The 17,787-nt window shown below is 32.7% G+C and overlaps 3 protein-coding genes across 4 annotated transcripts in view; 2 read left to right on the top strand and 1 right to left on the bottom strand.

Moving 5' to 3' along the window:
• Positions 1-9,380, top strand: part of LOC130901153 (protein ELYS) — a 25,732-nt gene extending 16,352 nt beyond the window's left edge. Inside the window, exons 14-22 of one of the 2 annotated variants that reach the window (XM_057812277.1) lie at positions 103-444; positions 503-1,222; positions 1,290-1,544; positions 3,773-4,140; positions 5,360-5,483; positions 6,277-6,465; positions 6,562-6,729; positions 7,563-7,657; positions 8,844-9,380. In XM_057812277.1, the coding sequence (XP_057668260.1) occupies positions 103-444; positions 503-1,222; positions 1,290-1,544; positions 3,773-4,140; positions 5,360-5,483; positions 6,277-6,465; positions 6,562-6,729; positions 7,563-7,657; positions 8,844-8,915 (2,333 nt within the window). In that variant the 3' untranslated portion in view covers positions 8,916-9,380. The remainder of the gene's footprint in view (positions 1-102; positions 445-502; positions 1,223-1,289; positions 1,545-3,772; positions 4,141-5,359; positions 5,484-6,276; positions 6,466-6,561; positions 6,730-7,562; positions 7,658-8,843) is intronic. The other variant, XM_057812278.1, reaches the window with a different exon arrangement.
• Positions 7,751-17,787, bottom strand: part of LOC130901154 (transient receptor potential cation channel subfamily V member 5) — a 26,542-nt gene continuing 16,505 nt past the window's right edge. The window contains exons 13-17 of the mRNA XM_057812279.1: positions 14,297-14,406; positions 13,302-13,483; positions 12,436-12,552; positions 10,693-10,818; positions 7,751-9,475 (exon numbers count right to left, since the gene is read on the bottom strand). Of these exons, the coding sequence (XP_057668262.1) occupies positions 9,362-9,475; positions 10,693-10,818; positions 12,436-12,552; positions 13,302-13,483; positions 14,297-14,406 (649 nt within the window). The 3' untranslated portion in view covers positions 7,751-9,361. The remainder of the gene's footprint in view (positions 9,476-10,692; positions 10,819-12,435; positions 12,553-13,301; positions 13,484-14,296; positions 14,407-17,787) is intronic.
• LOC130901156 (uncharacterized) overlaps positions 16,562-17,787 on the top strand; it is a 3,113-nt gene continuing 1,887 nt past the window's right edge. Inside the window, exon 1 of the mRNA XM_057812280.1 lies at positions 16,562-16,660. Within this exon, the coding sequence (XP_057668263.1) occupies positions 16,622-16,660 (39 nt within the window). The 5' untranslated portion in view covers positions 16,562-16,621. The remainder of the gene's footprint in view (positions 16,661-17,787) is intronic.

Below are 17,787 nucleotides of genomic sequence, written 5' to 3'. Positions count from 1 at the left end.
AGGATATCTAGTTAGCGAAGGAAAATACCGACGTATTCCCGTAATGTTAATTGAAAATTGGAAGTACTCATTTTATTGATAATGAATATTTTCACTATTCAGGTACTCCGAACGAAAGTTATTGTTTACCAGATGCGGAAATGGCCTTTTTAGAAGATCCTTTAGAACCGATTGTAACTAAATCAGACAGCGTTATTTTAATTTCAAGTAGCGATGACGAAGGTAGTTCTAAACATTCTATTACATCCAATCATTCGGCCTACAGCAAAACAACCGAAGAATACATTGAGCGTAGAGAATTTCTCTCTGACAATTCTAGAAGTACAGACAGCACTGACGCTTCTAACAGTACAAAAGAATTTGAAGAAGAAAATGCGGAGGTACAATTCCAATACGAAGAACAAAGTGAAAGAGGTGACTCTGAAAGTGATAATAATTCTGATAGTAAGTAAATATAATTTTCGAATTTGAATTTTCTAAAACTTTGTGTTTCTTCACATAGATAATAGATGTATTGGAGAAGAAGACAAGCGGACGGAAAATGAGTTGATTCAAGATAAGATTGTTCTAGAACTAAAAGAAGAAGACAGGCACCATGAAATACACATGAAAAAAGCTCTGGAAGAAAGATTTATAGCCAATCAATATCTTGAAGATAATAGTGCACCTGATAAAAAAAATGAAAATAATACTACAAAATCAGATTCGATAACGTTATCTGATAATAATATTTCTAATAAAAAAGAGTCGCCTAAAGCAAAAGAATTTGAAGATGAAAATAAAGAGGCTGAAGAAGTGAATCCTTTAGAATTCATTGCGAAGATAGATGACGAACTACTTGAAAAAATGGAAGTTCGAAATTTTCTAACAACAAACAAACAAGAAAATAGTATCCAACAGACGAATAAAGTAGATCAATCAACTAATACAACTATTAAAATTAAAGAAAAGCGTACTAAACACTTGAAACAACAGGAAAAAATTGATAGCTCAACTAATACTACTGTTGTGAAGAAATCCAAAAATCATGATATAATAAAAGATAAATGCAATGAAATAAATGCTACAATGAAAGATAACAGTACAGAATCCCAGAAGGAACAAGACACTGAAAAGGAAGTTGAACATGTAGAAAATGTAGGGAGACCGTTGACTAGAAGATATTCTCTAAGCAGAAAAGAGAAAGGAGAGCAAACGACATCTTCATCAGATACTACTGAAGGTATAGTTTATGCAATTTTTTTCTACAACTGAATAATCATTTCTATTAATATGTTTTTAATTAATAGGCGAGACTTACAAAAATGAAACAGTGGTAGTTCAAGTACATACATCAAACACCAAATCAGAAAAAATAGCCGCTAAACGGACGAGAAGGAAAAGCAGTACTCCTGTTTCTGTATATTCAGGTCTTGATACTCAAAATGTAGTGTCCAAGGCAGAGACCAATAAAAAATCTGTTGTTACTGTTGAAGGAGATGATGACCTCTTTTCGAATGATATTAAAACTGATAGTAATTTAGAACAAAAGTCTCCAGTGTTAGGTTTGTATAAAACTTCACATATTTTTGAAATCATTGTAAATAGTGTAAAAAAATTGTAACGTGAAGATAAAAGATATTAATATTAGCAATACGTTGATTTATATACTGAACAAACTATTTTCACTACCACTACACCAACACTATCAATTACACAGAATGATGTGCGTTTTGATAACCAAGTTATCGTCATTAAGAGTCTGTGACAATGTCAAACTTCCCCACCATAGCCTTAGAAACGCTACTAAACCTGCCTCCTCTTCACCTTATAGTGGAGAAAGAGGCATTTAGCGATACCCACAAGCTAATCCAGACAGTAAAATTAAAGCCGGGCAATCTCATTCGAAGTGGTAATTAACGACCGCCAATTATGTGTCAAGGAGCTGGATTGAGCATTTGTGGACCACATGGAACATCACTCAACATTTTTTAGGTAAAATTACTAGCAATAAATCAATGTGCTCAGGAGTGTTTTGATAGAAAACTCTCTAAAAAGCACATATACATTATCTCAGATAGCCAAATCTTGAAGATCCTGAAATCTCTTGAGTGCACTTCCAAACTAATATGGTAGTGCAAACAAACTCTAGAACCACTAGCAAACAAAAATAAAGTAACCCTAATGTTGCTACCGGGCCTACCAAATGGCATTACTAAAAGAGGGACACGACTCCAAACCTATGAACAGAATCCTACTCTGGACTCATGAGATGTGACATCAATAACAAACTGAATGGATAGCCAAAGAATCAGGAAAAATACTAAAGGCCTAAGACAACACAAAAAATTCATAATCATATCAGCTAAGAAGACTTTAGAACTCCTCGTGATGACCAGATACTGACATATCACTGTCCTGTCAAATACCACCGTAAGATGATGAGCATGGCAGAGGACGACAACTGGAGATTTTGCGAGCAAGCCATGGAAACAGTAAAGCATCTAGTCTGCAAATTTTCTGCCCACCTCATTAAAAAAGCTTAAGTACCTTGAAGGACTAACACCTTTGGAAGTGGGGCACAAAAACCCCTAAAAAATAGCCTCCTTTAGGAGGAGTCTAGGTATTATGGAAGTAGAACACTGAAATGTAGAACCGAAACGACTTCCCAAACAATCTACATCAGAGTTTAAAGGTTAACAGTTTACGAGCGACAGACAGTATAATTGTGAATGTTGGTGTAGTGATAGTATAAACAACTACCTATTACACACTATTACATACTAACTTGAAAAAGGGTTGCAGCATTTTTCATAAAGTGGTATATTAGACTCCTATTAGATATAATGTCGCCATTTAGATTCCAAATAAATAAATTTTGTTGTCCTAGTCGCGCTGAGAATCAACCACTTGCATATAAAATTAATAATTGACTGTGTAACATAATGAGTTATTGTAACTCATCTTTTTTATTTATAGACACTATTAATTGCTTAAAAGCAGTTGAAAAATTAATTCATAAATTAATAAGAGTAGATAAAAAACTTATCGAGGATCTTCCCCTCTCTCAATGATTTATGTTAAATATCATATTTTGAATTCAGCAGCTCCAAATTTTCAATTTATAAATGAAAAACCCTGTATCTCAACAACGCAGTAGATATTTTTTAATCCCAAACGTTGATAGATAAATTTAATAGTTTTCAATTAAATAGTAATTATTTGAAATGTAACAAAGTGAGAAAGTATAAAAATCAACTTTTCTTTCAACAAATTTCTAATAACGTCCTAATTACTACTATAAAAACTTGATTGAAATTTCCAAAACCTTTGATGATATTCATACTAAACACACTGTTTACTACCACTACACCACCCAAGTCTTCATCACAATTAGGTGCAGTAGTAGTGTTGTATTTTTCTGTATATTGTTAAGGAAACATTTCAATTTTGTATTTTGAGTAAAGAAAGTTAATACATATCACACAAGCTATCGATATTCAAATGGTATAGTTTTAACTCTGAATTTGGTTTGTGTCGTATAAACTATTTATAAACATATATAAAATAGCTCAATAGGCCTTATATTTTTGTTCGTGGCTGCTACACGCCAGTTCTCTATTCTTATTTTTCATGCTTCTATCCATTCATTCCGTGGATGCCCTCTTTTTCTTTTCGCTCCTTCTCCCGTCAAGAATCTTTTCACCCAACTATCTTGGCTATATACCATATATAAACTTTATATATTCAATATAATTTCAAAAACAAGTTAATTTATAATATTTTGTTTTAGCTAGGAGGACTCGTAGAGCACTTTCCACATCAGATGTCCCCAGAACAACTAATCTCGACAACGTCAGTATAGATTGCGATTTTACTAGCTCACCGAAAATAATAGACGATGCCGCTATGGTCAAGCTCACTTTAAGGAAAAAAAGAAGTGCAAGCACGGACACTGTTAAAACGTTCTCGAGGTTGAGGACTATGAAGAGAAATAAATCAACCGACGAAGTTGAAGATAACGTAGACGAAAGAAAAGCAAAATCAGAAATCCAAATGCCTATAATTCCGGAGGAAACAACAGAGAAGGCAAAAGCAGGGAACAAAGCTGCAAGTGTTATTGATAATTATGCTACAGCAAGGAGATTAACCAGGCGACAAGTGAGGTTTTTAACAGAATTTAACTAACACTGCAGCCCGATGAGTTCATGAAAAGAACATCATCCAGTAAAATATTGCACTGATATATTTAGTTATACCATTGATCAAATGCATCTTGGGTCTACCCTTCTCTCTGTGTTGGCATTCAAAACTCATTTATTTACATATTCAAACCATTGGATGCAATGTGATGAATTTGTATAGTTTTAAAATGTCTACATTCATTTTATCAGGAGAATAGCGCCAATTTTTTCAGGTTGCGGTGTATCAGTGTGATGGCTCCTTTATTATCAATGTTAGAATCACGTACTCCCAGATTCTGTATATCTTTCACAATTTGATCTTGGTCTACCAGGCAATCTTTTCTCGTTCTGTCTCCATTCTGTAATTTTCCTTGTACTCTACCATTTTTCCATTCTTTTAATGTGTCCGTACCATTATATTCTTTTTGTTGCAATTGTACTTACTATATCCTCATTTTCCAATATATTCTTAATTTCATAGTTCATAAGACCTCTATACTCATTATTTCCAACTTTCACTGGTCCATGAATTTTCCTAAGTATTTGCCTCTCATATATCCTTAGTTATTTTTTGTCCATATTTTTCAGTCTCATAGTTTCAGTGGCATATGTAACTACTAGTTTTATCGCAGTCTTATAGACTCTTAATTTGGTTGCTCGGCTAATTCTCTTGGTCTGCATTATAATTTTGTACTTATTACATGCCCTATATCCCGCATGCATTCTTCTTAGTATTTTGTATAAAATATTAAGCAAACTAACTAATCCAGTAGACCACTCTGTGGTTTCCCTTGGCAGTTCATTCTTGTGTTCAAAGCTAGTGCTACTAATATACATGTTGAATTCCTTGTTAGACTACATATTCGCCCTCAATACTAGAATAAAATAAAAAATAAATCAATAATTTTATGGTCAATACTGTGTAGCATTAGAAAATTAGAATATAATATACTTTATATTCATTTGGTAGTTCATATCTTACACTTCATATGATTGTCATCACTGCTGATGCTTTTCCGTGGAGAGAATATATATATATATATATATATATATATATATATATATATATATATATATATATATATATATATATATATATATATATATATATATATATATATATATATATATATATATATATATTCTAGTAAGAATTTTTTAAAATAGTGTTTCTATAATTTTTTATTATGTTTTAGGCAAATTTAATAAAAGATGTGACAATTTCCGCAGACACAGAGAGTTTAGACGAAATATCGAAAAAACGAATTGATCTGGAACCTATTGATCCTATCAATTTATTAGATAAAGAAATTTTTGAAGGTAAATTTTTGATTTGAATGAATAATATTCATTTTCAATAAAATAATTATTTTGTCCTTAAGAAGGTCCTCTTGTGAAATGGTTTATAAGATTTTTAATGTTTTTCATTTTAATAGCTGTCTTACAGCACAATTTTTTTACCTATGTGAAAATGGTGGTTTGTAATTGATCTTCATTTAACAGAAGGTAAAATAACGTTTCCTTTTAATAGGTTTCAACCTAGCTGTGTTAGTATACTGATCAATTACTAAAATTCAATTTTTCAATGTTTGCATTCAAAATGTAAATAATTGAATTGTATTTGGTATTTGGTGAAATTAATACTGAACACGCTGTTCACTACCCCTACAATAATACTCATAGGGAATTACACTGTCTGACTATTATTTTTTAATTCTCTGAAGACGATAACTTGGTTAACGTGTGTCATACAGTGTAATTGTGAGTGTTGGTGTAGTGGTAGTGATTCCAAAATGTAGCTAATGCCAGTACTTCTTTTTTTGTACATTTGGTAGAATGAATCTTTTGCTGTTATATAGAGAAAAATTTACTAGAATAAAATGCAGAAATTCTGTATGTTATTTTCATATCAAAACCTTAAAACGACCACATTTTGCATTTTTGTTGAAGCTTTTATTATTAATCAAGTCAACCTTCCATATTCTCATCATTATAGAAACATATTTCTATATATTTTTGTTTTGTATATTATAATCTATAAATAAATTTTTCCTTATTGGCATTCACTATAACTCTACAATAAATGATTCCTACATCTAATTATCGTTTTAAGGAAAATCTGATCCCGACGAAAATCGTGTGTACGAACCCTCCTCTCCTTCCGCTAGTACAGCCACTTCAGTCCAAAAAACTAGAAGAAGTAGATCAAATTCCGTTATATCTGATGTTTCTGTATCTCCTTCAACGCCTAAGAGGAGTGGAAGGGGTACTAGAAGTCAAACGAAAAGTCCTGCTGCCTCAGGTGAATGTCATTGTGATTTGTTTTATTGATAATTACTGGCCTATTATAATGATTCAAGTTTCATGAAAAAAACTTTTTATTTTTGTTTATTTTTAGGTGTTTCAACAAGGTCTAGAAAGCATTCCGAATCTGGATCGATAGCATCGGAAAATTCTGAATCAAGTCCGTCAAAAAAAACTAGGAAAGGAAAGATGGATGCAGACAATGATAGTGTGGCTAAAAGTACGCGTAGTAGAACTGCATCGGTTTCATCTTTGAAATCTGGTGAGATTTATCGTCATTTTAGCAGATAATTTGAAAAATTATGAAAGTGGACAGGATCTTTACAACATCCGACTACTTTCATTATCTCTGGCAAGAACTTCTCTTTAATACTAGTGTTATGCCTTGCCTTGAGATCAAACCGTCTCCACCTTTTTTAGAGCCGGTTTTCTGTTTTCGGTCCATTGTTTTCGCGGATCTTATGTCTCAGATATGAAGTTATGGACAGATATTTCATTCATGGTTATAAGAATAGGTGCTTTCCATTTATATCAAAACTCTGATAATTCATCTGAACAAGCTTGATAACATGTGTTTTAGTGAGTTTTGTGAACTCAGATTGAAAATGAGGTTGACGACATCACATTGTCAAATTTTGTCATAAGCAAATAACAATACTAAATTATTAAAAACATTATTTATGCGAAATTTCGCTAAACACTGGAAACATCATCTCTACACTGTTTTTGCTCGAGTATGAGTAAACGCGGCACCTATCTTTATCGACGATCATCCAGTACAAATTTCTGGATTCGTCACCTCACTTGATTGACCTTTGCGATACTTGCCTTGGCAGCTGTACATCTTTTTTTAAACTTATACTTTACTGTTGTAAAAAAAGGAATAGAATAATGACAACTTTTCTCTCAATTTTCCAGGTTTATTTGATATTTCTCAATTCCATTTCCTTCTGGGCCTGCTTCTTCTTTTTGTTTGCTTCGGTTTCCCATATAACTGTTCTGTCCTTCCTTATTATATGCTGAAGTTAGGCTAGATACTATAGAACATTTAAAAGTCATTGTATGCAAAATTATAATAAATCAATTTTTTTGCAGAGGGATCAACTTCTAGAAAAATTGCCAGACCAAGGAGATTAGTATCCACTAAATCCGATTTACCTGAAATTATAGAAGAGAAAGTTGCAGAAAGCGTAAGTGGTAGAATTTTTATTAGTTGTGTTAATTCCATTTTTGTTGTTAAACCATTGGAGGTAGGTATGGATCAAAAGTAAAAGCACTAACAGTTGAAATATAAAAATGAAGTTTATTTTAGAGAATTCATACAATCGGCAAAAGATTACACAAAATTGTAAGATTCTAAAATATATAGTGGTCCATAAACGAACAGGGGAAAGATATCCAAAGGAGAATGTTTTGATCAGAAAAATTCCGAGTTGAAGCTAATAAAGTCTAATAGTTGTAAATACTTCCTACCGCCAGTAGGGTAAACATTAGTATAAGAATATACCATACTCAGCATTAAAGTTAGGCTTACTTTTTATACCTTATTACAGGTTTCTGTCCAATGTAATCCACATCTATATTTCTAATAGAAGCATAAAAAAGTACTTTTGTCCTGCAAACAATCCAATAACGCTATGTAATAGTGGCTGTTTATGATTTCTCCCTTTTTAGTAGTCTATTAATATTATACCATACGCATCCCAAATACTTATACCATATCCTTAACAATCGAATTTTGTGTTTTTCTACGGAGTAAGTTCATCACGAGCAGTAAGTTCACTGTAGATTGCACTCCGGTAGCTGTTTCAGCTATTTTTACATATCGACGAAAAAATCCGGGTTTATTACGACCAAACACTGCTCAAAATCATCAATTTGTTCTTGTTTTTGGTCGAATCTAAGCATCCATTTTAAAGATAGATTTCGCATACCCAAATATTCATTCACAATATTTTCAACACGGTTACGGTTTCAACTGTCTCAATTAACTTCACTTTACGGCCATCCGATAATATTTTGTGGATTTTTTTGTTTTCGTCAGTGGCAGCATCTTTGGGGCATCCACTGCGTTTATCGTCCTCGAGGCTCATTTCGCTTTGTTTACACTTAGCAATCCACTTCTCAACAGTTGATTTTCCTGCGGCAAATCCAAATAATGTTCGCCTTCGCTTCAATAGTTTTTTTTTGCCAAAAAAGCAATGCTTCACTCAAAATTCTATAACTCACAAACTAATAGGTATTTAATTTGTACACGTGACTTTTAAAGGCTGGGGCTAACTGAAAATCATATGAATTTTTACTATTAGTGCCATCTATTCCTATATGGATACATTATGATCTATAGAGTTCAGAATTATTTTTTTTTCTTTTTAGGTTGACAGCGCACTAACTCCAAGGAAAAAAAATAAACCCGATGAAAAACGTCGCGTTAAAAGTAAGACTTAGTTTATAAAACATCAAAATGGTGTACCTTGTGGGTGTAATAAAGAATATTTTGTTAATAATGATTTTTTGTATGAGGAAATTTATGAAATCTAACTCAAGCTTATAATTAAGGACTTTACATTTTTGTTATTTCTAATTTGTTGCTTAAAGTTCCGTAACATTTATCTAATTACTACCATGTATTGTTAAATACACAAGAATTTAGTTTTTATAAGATAATAAACTCTTAACTTCATCAGTCAAAAAATTTTTTACAGTATAATTTCTAAAGCTTGCATTTGTAAAAAACCGAGTCTGTAATCAAGAATTATGTCTTATAATATGAACAAGAATATGATAATTTTAGTAGAATAGATAAAGTTGTTAAATTTTTAGCTTTATTAATCTCTCTATTAATTTTGTAAATACCAAATTACTTCCATATGAATGTATTTCTAGAATAAAAGTTATTTGTGAACTAATTTATTTGGGACTTGTTTTGCTTCTTTCCTTTTTTTTACATATCGTTCATGTCTTCTTTTTATTTCCAAAATTTCCTTCATTTCCTCTTTATCTTCATCCTAGAAAATATGTACATCTATTTAAATTTGAAATTAACTACACAATGAGAACTACTGTTTTCATGCTAGAGTTGATGAGATGAGGTCTTATTATAGTTGTAAAAATTGGTTGTTAGGTGCGAGAAAAAATAACATGTTGTGATGGAAGAAAATATCGAGCAGTTCCTAGAAAACAAGCCTGTCTCACTTTTACAGTTTGCTGGAATAACTGTACCATCACTTTAATGTATTATTCCTTTATTTGTAAAAATATTCCAACAACAAATATGCATTAAAGCTCCCAATCACTAACATTTAACATTTCAAAGACATCCCACTACAAAAGCGCCTCTAATGGTAAATCAACGCTCTTATTTATTAAAATGCTAGCCAAACTTTGTGTGCCACGCTGGGAGAGAAAGTATAGAAAATGCCTGGAGGAACAAGCTTAATAAAACGAGGTTTGTTTTTTTCAACCTCTGATTGACTGTAGAAAAGACGGGCGAATACACAAAAAAGATTCTATTACCTAAAGTAACGTACAATACAGCTTATTTCACTACATAATCACCTTGACAATTAAAGTATTTGTCATATCTGTGAACGAACAAGCTTTGTAATACTCTCTTCATAAAATGTAGTCGCCAATGATTGGAAGTGAGTTTTGACGGTTTCTTTGAGCTCCACGTCAACTTGGAAGCGCCGACTTCCACGTCACTACTTCAGTTTAAGGGAAAGATGAAAATCACTTGGTGCTAGGTCGGGACTGTATAGTGGGTAGTAGAAAATCTCACTGAAATTAATGAAGGAGTCGTTAGGTTAGGTTACACGGGCATTGCCGTGGATCAAAACAATTCCCCTTCGTTTGTTTCGAATAGCTCTCCGTAAGGGTCGCAAAGTTTCACATGAATCTGCATTAATTGCTTTTCCAGGCTGCATAAACTCCATAACCAACACACCTTTTGGCCCCCAAAAACAGTTGCCATAATCTTATGGCTGTTTTATTTGTTTGAATTTTGTGAGTCTCATTGGAAAAATTGTGTACATCCATTGTTGTGATTGTCGTTTCGTTTGCTTGCCAGTGACAGATACGCCTACTACGCACATCAATCACCTGCTGAATTCCTGGCCATCATACTGTGTGATTGGAGGTTAAAAAAAAAACAATTCTCATGTACAGTGTGTGTGAACCGAGTATTGTTGTGCCACAATTATAAGTATTATGCATTTGACATTACCGATTGATTCAGTCGCAATACAAGAGCTCGAGTGCCATCGGACATAGGTTGTGAATAAACCATCAACTGTCTATGACGTTCCGGAGGACTGACCCCTCTTTCCACAACAAGTACTATCCTTGCCCACTAAAAAGTGTTTTTATTACTTAGGTACCTGATATATATTTTTAATTTACTAAAGAAATCAATCTTTTTTTCCAATTGTTTGTATAATGGTTTAAACTCATCAGTTTCTATATTCAAACCAAAACCTCAAAAAATAAAAATTAATAGCTAAACTAGAAACGCAATTGTACTGAAAGTAGTTATCTATTGAGACATCTAAATCTCACACATAGGTAGAAAATACAGGGGATGTTTCATAAGTAATGATTTAAATATATATAATAACTTGTTGAGACTAGTAACATATTCTATGAAGAGTACAATTTCCCTACTTCCTTTTAAACATTTTTTTTTTGTTAATAAATATGAAATTCGTGTATTGTGACATTATTGTAAACAAGTTTAATGTAGCCGTCGCAGCAAGGAAAATATGTGAAATTGAAGGTAAAGACAAAGTTGATGAACGAATGACGCAGCGTTGGTTTAATCGTTATAATAGTGGAGATTTGTTGCTTGAAGATCGTTCGCGATCAAGTTGTCAACCTGCGTGGGATAATGAGGTTAGAAGGGAAGCAATAGAAAACCAACCTATTATTAGCACTCGCCGATCATCGGACTCCTTTGAATCTTCTAAAGATACCATACATCGCCATTTTAAATTATTATATAAGATTTATAAAAGTGGTCGAATAGTGTCACACGAATTAATCGATATTCAAGCAAAACGAAAAATGGATTTATCTAAACAGCCCCAACATGTAAAATCAGTGGTTAGGAGAGGGTGTTATCTTACAAGAAAATGCTTAACCACATACTGCATACTGGTGCCATTGAAATCCCGATCACATCCAGCATTTAGTCTGGACCTTGCACCGTCGGATTAGTATTTATTCAGGTTTATGGTGAAATTATTGCATGGAAAAAATGTTTTAATCCGAAAGAGATATATTCAAAATGAAGTGCGATAATTCTCTACCAAAAATAGTTTTACCAAGGTTTAAAGAGCTTGCCGAATGGTGGGTTAAAACCATAGGATACGATGAGCTACACCTCAAATATTGATGCTTGAACATTGAAAACCGATATACCTTCTTAGAAATTGTGAATTTTTTTTGAAATTTCTTCACAAAACTTTTTGATTGCCATACTTAAAACAACTATTAATGCAAACACTAGCTTATGGAGGGCAGTTATCAGGGGTACAGATGTTAGTGTTTGTTTACTCCATTTCGTAAAGCCTTATCTGTGTGTTTCATCATTTAATTTTTGGAATCGAGAAATTAACCAATCGGTGGCTTATCACCACTAAACATCATCTAAGTAGCCGAGAACGTGAGCTAGAAAGAGAGTTTTCAATTATCACCATTACTTGATGATCTCATATTATTGGTGAGAGAAATTTTCTTATATTTATGTAAAATTTATATAAAACATTCCTTTTTGGTTGAAATGGCGTGAACAGTATTTTACAAGATTTAAATCTTGACAATTATATTAAAATGGGAATGATCAGTCCTAGCGATTCCCAAAGTTGTCCAGTTAAATCTCCAAGGGTTCACGATACTCCACAAATTTTGGGAATATTATGAAAGTGGCCTACAAGGGAAATAGGAAACCTCTTATCTATAATGTACCTACCTGTCTTTGCCATTCATTTCTTGTTTCGGCAATCTTCTGGTAAGTATTACCCATCATGGCTATCAACATATTGATTAGAAGAATTGCCACAATTGCCATGAATATCACAAAAAGTATCTGAAAATTAACATTATAATTATACTTAGAGAACAGTAATCCGCTATACTAAATAATGGAGCCACCTGGTTCAAAGATGACTCCAGGATAAATGGTTTGGTTGGAGCAGTCTTTTGCAGAGAACACACAAGTTGCAGTATTCCCTGTGATGGAATGTGGACTTTATCATTTCTAGTGACCTTCTATTGAAATTTAGATTGATAGATTGGAAGTAAGATGATAAAAAGATTTTACATTTATATTTTTAGGTTCTTAAATTTTTTCTAATACCGTATAGTTCCATTTCTTTATGAATATAGTTAAGCGAAATCACTGATGGCAATTCAAGAGTTCTTTTTATAGCATCTTAATACCAAGAATTCTTTTTATAGTATCTTAATACTATCTAACAGTTGTTGAAGAAAATTTATTTTTTGCTGTCACATTGTGTATAGAACCCTGTAAAGGCACGCCAGGTTCAAAAATCGATTAGATTATTTTTCAAATACTTTCAAAAAAAGGTTATTAAGTAGGATTCAAATTCCTAAATTTTGCATAACCTTTGCTTCATATTCATGTTCTGTTCTAGCAAAAGCATCATAATGGTCACAAGTACAAAGTTCAAACATTTGGACAAGCTTTGCAGTTTATTTAGTGATGTTAAAAAGTTCAAGTCAAAGTGCCTGATTAGCTTTTCAAAGGAAATCGATTTTGGGAAGTTACAAAAATAGGTTATTAGTTAGGGTCCAAATTTCTAAATTTTTCATTACCTTTGCTTCATATTCATGTTCTGTTCTAGCGAAAGCATCATAATAGTCACCAAAATTTGTTAAAGACATCAAGAACATGGCCATAATTGACTCTATGGGAGTTGATATTGGATTCGTAGCGGAATCATCAACATCTTCAGGTGTTAAAGGATTATCAAACGTGAGAAAAATTATGTAATAAGCTAGAAATACAAATAATAACTCACATTTTCGATATGAACATAATAATCTAAGTGGGAATTCCTTTAGTAAATACTAGTATGTTATAAATTTGAATCTTCCCCAATCTTTATTAATACTATTGAAACACACTGTTTACACTACCACATCAACGCCATTCTGGTCAAATTTTGAATTATAATTTACCGTCTACAAGCGGACAGTTTTTAAGCTAAGCCCCCATATGAGGTGGTCCCCCTTAACTCTACCATCCATAATTTGTTGGTAACTTATATTTATTATGACAGCTCGATATTCAATAGGTGCATTCCACTAAGCACTCACAAGTGTTGTGATAAATATAAACGAATGGCAAAGCAGAGAAAAAAAGAGTTTTGAAAATTCTGCTAATTCTTTCGACGCTCACTTCAACCCATCTCTTGACAACGGTCGTTGTGAATGTTAGTCATGGCGTCATGAATCGCTATGTGGAACGTTCAAAAAAGTATTTCTGGCGCTGTGAACGCTTAGTGGAATGCACCAAATACCATATACGGACCCATGGGTTAGCGAACTGTAACTCGCATGTTTCTGAAGATGAATACTTGATTATCGAAACGCATAACATAGTATAATTGTGAATGAGTGTGATTTAGGGGTAGTGTAAACAGTGTGTACTGAACACACTGAATATCACCAATGGTTTCAGAAAATTTCTACTTTTTATTAGTACTAATAAATGACCTCATGAAAATACTTATATCATTAAATCGTGTAATATTTGGTTAATTTTACTAAAATTTGTGTGTCATATAGGGTTAGAGTGTAAGACTCACCTTGAGAAAATCCCATCACAAATACCAAATAAATGCTTGCAAATCTTATCAAATCGCCCATTACCATTCTGTATATCATGACTACAAAAGGACCAACTGTCTTGAAACCTCTAAAAACGAGATTACTAAAATATCTACCAATGGCTAATGATCTTTGCAATCAAACATTTATATTATTTATATAGTAAAGGGGTTGGTAATCTAAGAGATGTAATAAACTGAACCCTCTCAAACTTGGGTAGTTAGTTACCTCTACTGATAATTATGGATAAACCAATAATCAATTGATTTTCAAGATTTGATTCTAGATGTAACTACTATACCAAGAGTGGTATAGTTCTTCCAATATCAATTCACCCATAATCTAAAGAACGCCATATTTCTATTTTTTTTTTTATTGTCGCATCAACTACAAAGGTTATTAGCGACATGTCAATTATAGTTTGTGATATAATTTGGTGTCTTTCAAATACTTAATTATGTTTGCATTATTACAATTTTCATTGAGTAAGGTGGTTATATTGTCTGGGAAATTGTTAAGTATTCTTTCATTTCTGTACTTTCGACAGTTTAACAATAAATGTTCAGCATTAAGGTTCTCGTTACAAGTTTCACATATCGGTGGGTTTTCTCTATTAAATAGATGGGAGTGTGTTGCTTTAGTGTGACCCAGCCTTAAGCGATCGATTTTTATTTGATCTGCGCGACTTTTTGGGCTACCTTTCCATGGTTTAACGTATGGTTTGATGGTTTTCAATATTGACTGCGACCTGTTCCACTCACTTTGCCACTTACACTGAGCTTTCGCTTTTATTACCGCTTTGAAATCACTGACTATCACTTCGCGCACAATTGTTACTTTGTTGTTATCTGCTGCTTCTCTGGCGTATTGATCCGCTTTTTCGTTTCCTGGGATATTGGTGTGTGATGAGACCCAGACAATTTGGACGCACGCTTTGGATTGGTGGAGGAGGTATAGTTGGGTTTTAATGAGGGAACCTAGTGGGTGTTTGGGAAAGAGTTGTTTAATGGTGTTGATGGAGCTCATAGAATCAGTAATTACTGCAATTTTTTTATATTCATATCTACCGGCGATTGTTAATGCCTGAAATATGGCATAAAGTTCAACAGTGTGGACGCTATTGTGAGGAGATAGCTTAAATGCAAAATTTTCGTTTGCTAGTATAACTGCTGCTCCTATGCCATTAGGTGTTTTGGATGCGTCAGTGTACATAAGATGGTATTCTTTGAGGTTTTCTTCAACGAGGGTGCGAAATGATTGAACTATCAGGGGGTGGTTTGTTTCCTCTTTTTTGTAGTAACTCAAATTAACGTTGATGGTAGGAATAGGGATTATCCAAGGGGGAGGAGTTTTTATATTGATTGGAAAGAAAACTGGTAGTTCAATTGTCAAGATGTTTGTGTATTGGCGAATTCTTTCGTAGAAGGGAATCGTTGTTTGTTTGTTTCCGAATAAATTTTTAAAGCGATCTGTTTTGATGTTGTACATATTTCTATTTATTTAAAGAAATTTATGAATTAAATAAATTTCACCAAGCCACGCCACTGTTTATCGCAGACTGCCTCTGGTTCGACTGCTTCGGCCAAAAGAAATGCATTTATTTTTACGATTCGATGTTTTGATTGGTAAACAGTGGAGATGATGAGTCGATTTATCGAATTTTATACGGGGAGTAAACATAATTTTTAATTTCTTAATTTGGTATAAGTGCCGTGCGTATTTATTAAAAATTGATTGTTCCTCGCATAACTGTCTTCTGCAATTGATATCGGAAGAATTATACCGCCGTAACTACAATTTGGGAACAGGGTCGGCACAAGCCACAAAAATGCACAAATAAGAAAATTTTGAAATTCACGTCATAAAACACGTGAATGCGTGCATTTTTTTCAATTTTTTTAAGAGTATTACAAAATATTTTTTACATAATACATATCTTGTTAAATATGTTAACGAATATCAATAATGAATCTTTTACAAACTGATTACATAAATACATAATCAAAAACGATAATCATCGCATTTTTCAAACCGAAGTAGAATGAGTAAATATTACACTCATGATAAAAGTAAACAAAAAAAGGCCGATCTTCGTCCTAAACTTTACTAATTCATCACGAATTAATATGTCACTTTACGTGACAATTAAATCTCACTTAAGATATAAACTGACAGGTAAGTATTCTTTTCAAAAGCAAAATTCTATCGTCATTATTTGTAAGAGAATTAAAAATCACGTTAAATAAAATGTTAATGTAGATATAAATCCCCGTAGAAAAATAAATTATTAGTTTCAGTGGAAAATGGCTTTCAAAACAGTATTATTCATCTTTTCTCTAACAGTACGTAGTAACTCTATAGTTTCTATTTAATACTTATCCATTTGTTCCGTTCATTTTGTTTATACACTTTCTACTTCGTCTTCCTGTTACTTTTCTTCCTTTATATGACTAATCTACCTGCACCAATTGTTCTTATCAATTAGTACTATAAGAATTTTTTTTAATTACGATATGAGTGTTAATATAATCATTGAAAATTGGTTGTGATCATTACTACTGTCACACACACGATGCAGACTTCCATAAAATTCTATATTCTATAGAATTTTGTCTGTGCAAACTAGACAGTATAGACAAATGTCTGTGCGATCCAAAAGTCAGAGTATACATCTAAGTCTGCATATTTATCGTAGCTAAGAAATTTAAATTGTATTTTCGAACGAAAAGTAATGAAAAGTCTATACAAACATTATATCCAAATGTTTGGGGAAAATTTTTTACTCCGACTGTACAGATATCTGTACGAACAAAAGTCTCTATCGTGTGGACCCACCAATATACTATATGAGGCTCTACCATTATTATTTCTAATAGTGAAAGAGAAGTTTCAAGAGAAATACCATCAAATGGTACAGTCGATTAAAACTGCACCAGAAGCTGGCTATTGAAATAACAAATACATTTTGTCAGTCAGGCTGCTACCAATTTATTGTGCTCCTAACAATAGGTCTTTTTGGTTTGGGTTCTCAGTCATTCGGAAACAAAGGTCAATATACTTGCAAAAAAAGGAGTAGAAGTCTTTTACTGTACCGGAATCTATCTGTGATTGGCTTACCTCTAGGAACCACCGCATCAGGAAACACCTAATGGATATAAATCTAGGTTAAAAGGATGGTTTTGAAAGGATAAAGTGTGTCTTTCTTGATGCCATTCAATGTATCTTTGAAACTAGAGATGAAAATAGATAGTCCAGCCACGACGACAGCTTTTAAAGGACAATAGACCTTAGAGATTGTATTATAATTTTACTTCCTACGTACAATCAAATTTAATAGATCTAAGTTCGAGTAAGTCTAAGTGTATTGAAATAGAAACATTATGAATATAAAAAAATTACATTTTATGAAGAAATTAAATGAATCTGACAGATTAGCTACATAGTATGTTCCCAATATAATTAACATCCT

This window comes from Diorhabda carinulata, chromosome X (genome assembly GCF_026250575.1).
Source record: "Diorhabda carinulata isolate Delta chromosome X, icDioCari1.1, whole genome shotgun sequence".
NCBI classification, from domain to species: Eukaryota; Metazoa; Arthropoda; class Insecta; order Coleoptera; family Chrysomelidae; genus Diorhabda; species Diorhabda carinulata.
Note: the sequence above shows the minus strand (reverse complement) of the source record. Positions and strands in the feature narration are given on the sequence as shown.